General features: G+C 61.2%; 1 protein-coding gene across 1 annotated transcript; it reads left to right on the plus strand.

The window, feature by feature from the left end:
- The first annotated feature begins 2,893 nt into the window (after positions 1–2,893).
- On the plus strand, positions 2,894–6,881 carry TMEM161A (transmembrane protein 161A). The gene is made up of 12 exons (XM_030509267.1): positions 2,894–2,956; positions 3,213–3,316; positions 3,406–3,486; positions 3,737–3,834; positions 3,935–4,091; positions 4,401–4,552; positions 4,633–4,693; positions 4,817–4,960; positions 5,152–5,265; positions 5,470–5,644; positions 5,716–5,812; positions 6,029–6,881. Exons 1-12 carry the CDS (start codon positions 2,954–2,956, stop codon positions 6,271–6,273), a joined length of 1,431 nt encoding a protein of 476 aa, XP_030365127.1. The 5' UTR covers positions 2,894–2,953; the 3' UTR covers positions 6,274–6,881.
- The last annotated feature ends 1,342 nt before the right edge of the window (positions 6,882–8,223 follow it).

The following is an 8,223-nucleotide window of genomic DNA, read 5'->3' on the forward strand; positions in this document are numbered from 1 at the left end:
ATGGGGCTCCTGGGGGTGGCCCTGATGGGCGATGGGTGAGACAGGGTGGGAGAAACATGGACCCGGGAGGCACGAGCGGTGTTCCTGGTGGAGCAGACACCGGTTAAACACAGTGTGGGTGCAATGGGGCTGGGCCCATGGGTGCCTGGGAAAGACCTCACCAAAACCCTGCTCTGAACCCCCTGCACGCGCTTGCCCGCCCTCCACCGGCCCAGACACCCAAATATTGAGCCCTACATGAAATTCCTGTGGGGGAAAAGGCTGGGAAGGAGCCGGAGCACGTTTTGGAGGGAGCGTGGCAGTTTGTTATGCTAACCGAGGGGGGCTCCGCTCAGGGGATGTGTCGGAGAGGTCTGAAGAGCAAGGAGTTCACAGGCCCTCTCCTTTTGTCATGCTAAAAGTGCAACACAGAAAATATATACAGGCAGCTGCTCAATGGAGCATGAAATACAAGTGATTTCTCCGGGAGCCCTGGGTAATGCGATGCAGCCCGGACAATGCCCGGCGCCTTTGTGCAGAATGGGAAACTCAGGGGGGGAATGGGCACAGGCCAGCTCCTGGCATGCCAGCTGCCCCCAGCATCACCCAGGAGGTGGCAAGTCCCCAAGACCATCCTTGGCCATGGTCCTCATGAGGTCCCCTGGCTGCGGGAATGGCGGGATCTTGGTTGTCCAGGGCTCGGTTCCAGCTCGGTGGGTGCCATGTGGCTGCCAAGCCCCAGCCCTTCGGGGAAACATCCCGAAGGTGCATATGGGAACTGAGCTGGGTCTGGCACCCCCTCACCGGGTGCGGGACCGGGGGTCCCTGTTCATTGCACAGCTTTCCAGCAGCACCGACAAAGCTGTTGCGGCAGATCCCTTTGCTGATGCTAATTCGGGCATCGCGGCAGGAGCGGTGTAAAATCAGTCCTCAAAGGGGCTTTTGTGTCCTGGGGGAGAGCGACCAGGCTGGGGGTGCTCCGAGCATCCATCTTCCACCTTTCCCTCCTTTTTTTGTGTCTGAAAGCCGCTGCCATGGGGGCTGCGAGGATCCTGGGGCCCTGCATTCGTTACAGAGAGGCGCAGCCACTGGTTCGTGCAGACCCACAGCAAGGACTGGGAGGGGGGTCTGGGGGTCTGGGGGTCCTGGGGGGTGGCAGGACACAGGCAGTGAAGGTGATGGAGTGGGCTGCTTCCCTGATCCTGGCTTGGCAAGGAGCTGGGGGCACCCCGCAGCCAGGGCTGGGCAGCTCTGGGGGAACTGCAGGGGTTGTTCGGCATCACAGCCCGAGTTCAACCCCCACTTTGGCTCCTGGCTGGGGTTGGCATGAGGGACACATTGGGGGCTGCTTGCCCAGGCCGCACTGGGGGTGCCTGGCAGCGGAAGGGATGTGGTACCCCAAGTCTGGGTACCCCAGCTCGGGGGGATTCTCGGGGCACGGGCGGAAGCGACATCTAGTGGGAAGCGCATCCCGTCACCTGGGAGATGGATATCCATGGCAACCCCTGGGGGCCACCAGCACCCTGCCTGGATGAGGGGTACTCACCAGCACCCGCAGAGCCCCCCATCAGTGTGAGGTCCTCGCAGGGCTGCCACAGCCCTAAATAACCCCGAGCTCAGCAGAAATGCCTGCAGCCCCCCGCAGTGATGTGGGTGCCAGGATGAGCTGTGCACAGTGGGCTCTGCCCTGACCTCGTCCGTCTCCAGCTCCTCCAGTGCTCGCAGGGAGATGCATCGATGGGGGGATACAAGTAGGAGAGAAGCCCATTAATCTCACAAAGAAGACGTGGGCAAATGACATGGCAAGAGAGATGGCTACAGCCTGCTCCATGGCATCATGCAAGGGGATGGTCCTGGTTCAGCCAGTCCTGGGCCCAGGGTAGAGGACGATAGGGAGGCCACAGGGATCAAGCTGCTGCCACCCAAACCCCTGTGTTCTCCTTTGCCCCCAAAATGTAGTGCCCGGGGGCTGCATGCAGGGGTGGCTGTCGTAGAGCCTCAGCCCGAAGGGGCCCTTCAGATGCAAACCAGCCCCATGTGTGCACATATGCACAGAGGGGTTGTATTGAGGTTGTGGTAGTGGGGGGCTACAGGGGTGGCTTATGATAGAGCCAATGCAGCCGGCTCCAAGAAGTACCCGTCATCGGCCAAGGCCAAGCCTAACAGTGATGGTGGTAGCACCTCTGGGATAACACAGTTAAGAAGAGGGAAGAAAAGCTGCAATGGAAGACAGAAGTGAGAACATGTGAGAGAAACAGCCCTGCAGACTGGAGCAGAGGAGAAGTGTGAGGAGCCCTCACCTGAGGAGGAAGGAGCAGCAGAGACAACGTGTGATGAACTGATCACAACCCCCATTCCCTGTCCCTCTGCGTAGCTGGCAAGGAGGGGATAGAGACTTTGGGAGTAAAGTTGAGCCAAGGAAGTAGGGAGGAGTGAGGGGAAGGTGTCTTAAGATTTGCTTATGTTTCTCGTTACCCTACTCTGATTTGACTGGTAGTAAATTAAACTGATTTCCCCGAGTCGAGTCTGTTTTGCCCGTGATGGTAGCTGCTGCGTGATCTCCCTGCCCTTAGGTAGACACGGGAACCTTTCCTTGTATTTTCTCTCCCCTGCCCAGCTAAGGAGGAGAGTGACACAGCGGCTTTGGAGGGGCACAGGGCGTTTAGACCATATGATATGTATGACATCATGTATATGATGCATATATAGGATTTATGACACCCCCCACGGGGAGGCCCCGCTGGGGCTGAGCAGCCGGGACTCGAACCCGCACTGCCGGAGCCGCGCGGGGACCACAGCTCCCAGCAGGCAGCGCCCGCGGAACCGGGCGCCGCGGAGTGCCCGCCCCCCTCCCCGCTCCGCCTTCCCATTGGTCTATCAGCTGGCAATCAGAGGGAGGGCGGCCGCGGATTGGCCGGCGGGGGGCGGTGGCGGCGGGCAGGCTTCCTGCGGCCGCCTTTGCACTGACCCCAGCATGGTGAGAGCGGGGCGGGGGGCGCGGGGCCGGGGTGCCCGGGGGGTGCATGCTCAGGGGTACGTGCCTGGGAAGGCGCATGTCGGGGGGTGCACACCCGCTGAGTCCCAGGGGGTCGCTTGCCGGGGGGTGCCTGCTGGGGCTGTCCTATGGCAAGGACCGGCGCTGGGGGAAGCGGACTTGTGGGGGGCGTCCCGCAGCGCCCCCCGGCTCCGGGAGCCCCAGTGCTGGGTCAAGCCGTGCGGGTGTCCCCGGGCAGGCGGTGATGGGGGTGCAGGTGGTGGTGACCCTGCTGGCCGCCAGCCTCATGCAGAAGATGGCCCCGCACTGGTCCTTCGCTCGCTGGCTGCTCTGCAACGGCAGGTACGAGGCACATCCACCCCGTCCATCCCTCCCTGCTCGTCACCGTGGGGCCTTGGGACACCCGCTGACACCCCACTGCTCCCTTCCAGCCTGCACCGGTACAAGCACCCCTCGGATGAGGAGCTCTGCGCTCTGGCAGGGAAGCAGCGCCCCAAGGCCAAGCGGGACAGGTAGCTCAGCTCACGGCTCTGCCGGGCACGAGGGACTTACTGTTAGTTGTGCCAATGGAAGTCACCCCGGTGTGCTGCGGGGCTCCCCTGGCAGCGACAGCCTCAGCCGCAGATGGGCTTGGGGCTGGTGCTGGTGACAAGGAGCCCCAAGGTGGGGATGTGCCACCACGCAACAGGCTTTCGGCACCGTGGGACACAAGGGATAAGCCAGCTCTTTAACGGTCATCCCCAGCCTGGGTTTCCCTTGCAGGAGGATGAACGGCGTGATGGATGACAAGCCCCTCTCTGTGCCCCGGGACATCGACCTCCGCCTGGACGCCAGCCCCATCACTGCCGTGGATGCTCTTGGTAACCTCCCCCATGCACCCACTGCTCCCTCTGCATTGCCCTGGGCACGGGACCCCCTGTGGGTCCCCACAGCATGGTGACATGTCCCTCTGTCACACAGTGCTGCGTTATTTCCTGGACTACCAGTGGTTTGTGGACTTTGCTCTCTACTCCACTGCCGTGTATGTCTTCACTGAGGGCTACTACTGCCTGGTGGACCCCCAGAAGGAGATGAACATCGGGGTGCTCTGGTGCCTGCTGACAGTTGTCTTCTCCGTGTATCCTTCTTCTGACTTTTGGGGTGTGATTGTCACCACCCGCCAGCTCCAGGCTGCTGGTGGCAGGAGAGGGAACCCGCCAGCCTTGGCTTTTCCCCATTAAAAGCCAGTTGAGGTGGAATACTTCAGTTTATAAAGCACTCAGTGATGAGCTGTAAAGGTGCCCAATGAGAACCTTCCCGCAGAGAAGGTGGCAGTGGCCTAATGATGCAGATGCTTTATGATGTGCTAATGAGCAGAGGGGTCCTGCTGGTGTCGGGGAGGGTCCTGAAGCTCCTGATTTCCTTGACATCCTCCCCTCACACGCAGCAAGGTCTTCTTCATGGTGATGCGCCATTACTTCCGCTCAGAGGAGGGGGGCGAGCGCTCTGTCTGCCTCACCTTCGCCTTCTTCTTCCTCCTCCTCGCCATGGTGGCCCTGGTCATCCGTGAGGACTACCTGGAGTTCGGCCTGGAGCCCGGTGGGTGAAGGGGGCCGGGGAGAGGCGGGCGGGCAGTGGGGGGCTGCGGGCACCCCACTCATGGGGGTCACTCCCTGCAGCGCTGGCTGGAGTCAGCACCAACCTGGAGAGCATCCTGAAGCAGCGGGGCTGGGAGTGGACGTGAGTTGATGGGGAAATGGGGTTTCCAGGAGGTTGTGTGGAAGTTCTGGGGTGGGAACCCGTCCAGGGTTCACTGGGGATGGGGCTAACCCATTCTCTCCTGCATTACCTCTTCCTCTGCAGGCTGCCCGTCGCCAAGCTGGCCTTCAAGCTGGGGCTGGTGGCCCTGTGCTCCTTCCTGGGCGCCTGCCTGACCTTCCCGGGGCTGCGCCTGGCCCAGACACACCTCGATGCTCTCCGGATGGCGGCTGACAAGCCCCTGACCCAGTGGGTGAAACTTGCGGGTGGGGAAGGAGCCGGGGGGGGTCAGTGCTGGGCCCCCCCCAGCCCTGTGGCTGCAGAGCGCAGAGGTTTGGTGGTGGGAGAGGGTGGAGGGGCCATGGGTGAGGACCGGTCCCTGTCTGCAGAGGGATGGAGGGAACGGGGGGACTGGCTGGTCAGGGATGGCTTCGCTGCAGGGTCCTGCTCCACGGGAGTTTCCTGGCGCCCGTCCTCGTGGTGGTGATGTGGATCAAGCCCATCTCACGGGACTTCCTGCTCCACGCGCCCATGGGCAAGCAGACAGTGCAGATGTAAGTGTGGCACCAGCAGCAGGTCCAACCATGCCCCAGCATCCTTGTGTGAGGAGAAACTGAGGCACAGATGCCCAGGCCACCTCCTCCAACACCAAAGCGCCCCCGTCCTCCCCACCACCTCCTCTCCCATCAGCCATCTCTGGGGTGCAGGAAGGTTCTGGACCCCCAGATGTCCCTGACAGCCCCTTGCTCTTGGCCCAGCATGTCAGACTCTGCCTACAACACCGTGCGCCTCTGGACCGTCGTTGGCCTCTGCCTGCTGCGCTTGGCCGTCACCCGGCATCACCTCCAGGCGTACCTGGGCCTGGCCGAGCGCTGGGTGGAGCAGATGAGGAAGGAAGCCGGGCGCATCCCTGTCCTGGAGATCCAGCGCAAGGTCTGGATGTGGGAGTTGGGGTGGGAGCGAGGTCCTGCCACCGGCCTCCTGCTGATCCCCGCTGCCCACAGATCACAAGGATTTACTGCTATGTCTCCGTGGTCAGCCTGCAGTACCTGGGACCCATCATCCTCACCCTCCACTGCACGCTGCTCCTCAAGACACTGGGTAAGGAGGTGGTGGGATGTGGGAACATGGGGGGGGCTTAGAAGGGGCAGGATGAGACCTAGAAGTCATCCTCAAGCCATCAGCATCCCTAGGTTCTCAAATCGTGGTTTGCAGTTGGCATGAACATAATGCATGCAGCGAGTGTGCTGGGACTCGGCCACCAGCACATCTGTAGCATGGGGATGGGGCCGCAGCGCTGTCCCCTCTGTCACACAGGGCACCACTCGTGGGGGCTGTACCCGGAGCCCCCTCCCGTGCCCCCGGCAGTGGTGGCCCCGCGGCGCCCCGGTGGTGAGGACGTGCGCGCCGCGGTGGAGCAGGTCTCGGCTGTCATGGGCAGCATCTTCACCCCCCTCTTCTTCCGCGGGCTCTTCGCCTTCCTCACGTGGTGGGTGGCCGCCTGCCAGGTTGTCACCAGCCTCTTCGGCCTCTACTTCCACCAGTACCTGGCAGCCTCCTGACTGGGGGAGCCTGGGCAGCACCGGCGGTGCCCGGCTGCTGGTCCCTTTGCTCCTGCCTTGGCTGGTTTCCCTTGGCACACGTGGACTCACATGTTGGGGATGTTTCTGCTGCCAGCTCTTGGTGTGACGGGTTTTAAGCCTTGGGGCCAGCATGAACATCGCCTGCTCCTGCTGCCGATCACCACCGTGCCTGCTCTCACCCTGCTGCTGCTCCGGGCCATGTCCCTCCAGCCCTTCTCCCCCATTCCTGGCCCCGGGTGGTGATGGAGGAGCCGAGCCCTGGTGCTGGGTTTGCTGCTGCCTGCTCTGACCCGACGTGGGGACAATTCTGCTGCTGTGTTCTCCTTGACGCAGCGGTTCCTGCCAGCCCTGGGCGTTACGTGTTGGGCAGAGGGCTCCATGGGCATTGCCTGTGCCTGGTGGGGCAGCAGCTTGTTTTGCCAGGATGGACTTTGGGGTTTGCTCTGCCACCCGTCTGCCTCCATCGGCTGTGGGTGAGTGCGTTTTTAGGGTCGCTGCTCTGGCCAGCAGGGTTGGAGCTCCTTGGGTCATCCTTCTGCTTCGTGTGAAAGCCTCAGGCTGGTTTAGAAATAAAGAAGTAACCCAGAGTCTTCTTTGCCATTCTAAAATCGGCTGCTTTGTTGGCACTTTGCAGCCCTAAACCCCTGGAGCAGGGCAGGGGGTCCCATGGTGCGAGGGCCTTTGGGTGGGTGAGCAGGAAAGCCCCAAACATATTATTGCAGCAAGGGGAAGAGGTTGAGATCTTGACCAAACCCTGCAGCCCACCTCGTCACACTCATGTTCACCCATCACAGCCCAGCTCTGTGCCTGTTCTGGCTTCCCCACTGCTCCGTGGGTGCAGGTCCAGCTGCATGAAAAAGGATTAACAGGTCTGGGCTGCTCAGAGAAAGGGAGAGGGGCTCTGATCCTGTTTGATAGCCTTGTAATGGCCTTAATTCCCTTTTGCTAAGGGCTGGGATGAGAAGGCAGCCCTCTGCCCGGTGTTAACAGGGCTAATCCCACCACCTCCTCCGCCTGGTTCCCGAGTTCCAAGCTGTAGGCACAGAAAAAGCCCTTTTCTGGCAAAAAATGAGGGGAAAATCTCCTTTTGTCACCAGCTGGAGCCCAGAGCAGCACCATTGAGCAGCATGGGGCCGGGAGGAATGTGGCTCCAGCAGCACTGTCAGCGAGACACGGGTGGAAAGGTGCAAGGAAGAAGCAATTCGCCCAAGGCTGGGATGAAGGGGACTCGCTCCAGCCCACAGTGTCCCATTAAAAGCCAGTGCTGCTGCCTTGATGGCTCATTTATCTCATTCTCCTTCAGCATGTGGCGGGGCTGAGCGGGCAGAGCAGCAGGACGGTTGCTAGGGCCTGGGGTTGTGCTGCATGCAGACACGCAGACAGTTCCTCCCCAGAGACCTGCCCAGACGTGACCCTCTCAGGCAGGGACAATGACTGATAGACTAGCCAAGAGCAGGAGACAGAGCCACAGGCACTGCAATTGGGCCACATCAACTGCAGGGAAAGGGCCCCCCCACCTTCCCTTGCCCAGGATTATTTTTACTCTTTGCATCTTTGCTTTATTTAGAACATGGACAGGTTGGGCCCGGCAAGGGGCCACGCTCCAGCTCTCAGCAGAGCCACAACCATGAGGTTGTGTTGCTACAGAGGCTTTGCACCAGGATTTGGATGGGCCCCAGCAGTTCATGTGGTGACCCACATCTAGCCCTGCATCACCCTGGTGCATCTCTACCTTTGGCTCCTGCAAGAACCTCAGGGCTGAGAAAGCTCCCAGAACTCTTCCTTTGTACCCGGGCAGGGGGGGAAGCAGCGAGACCCACCTTCACACCCCACTTCCATCTAAAAGGAGATGCCCTTGCCGCCCTTACTGCCTGCACTCCTTACTTGGAGCAATAGGAAACATCTGGCTTTAAACTGACTTTAACCTGC

The sequence above is a fragment of the Strigops habroptila genome, chromosome 20 (assembly GCF_004027225.2).
Source record: "Strigops habroptila isolate Jane chromosome 20, bStrHab1.2.pri, whole genome shotgun sequence".
NCBI lineage: Eukaryota > Metazoa > Chordata > Aves > Psittaciformes > Psittacidae > Strigops > Strigops habroptila.

Coding starts and splice junctions, on each gene's coding strand:
- TMEM161A (XM_030509267.1), top strand. Junction 3,835..3,934: donor CACTGCCGTGGATGCTCTTG/GTAACCTCCCCC, acceptor TCTGTCACACAG/TGCTGCGTTATTTCCTGGAC. Junction 5,645..5,715: donor TCCTGGAGATCCAGCGCAAG/GTCTGGATGTGG, acceptor CGCTGCCCACAG/ATCACAAGGATTTACTGCTA.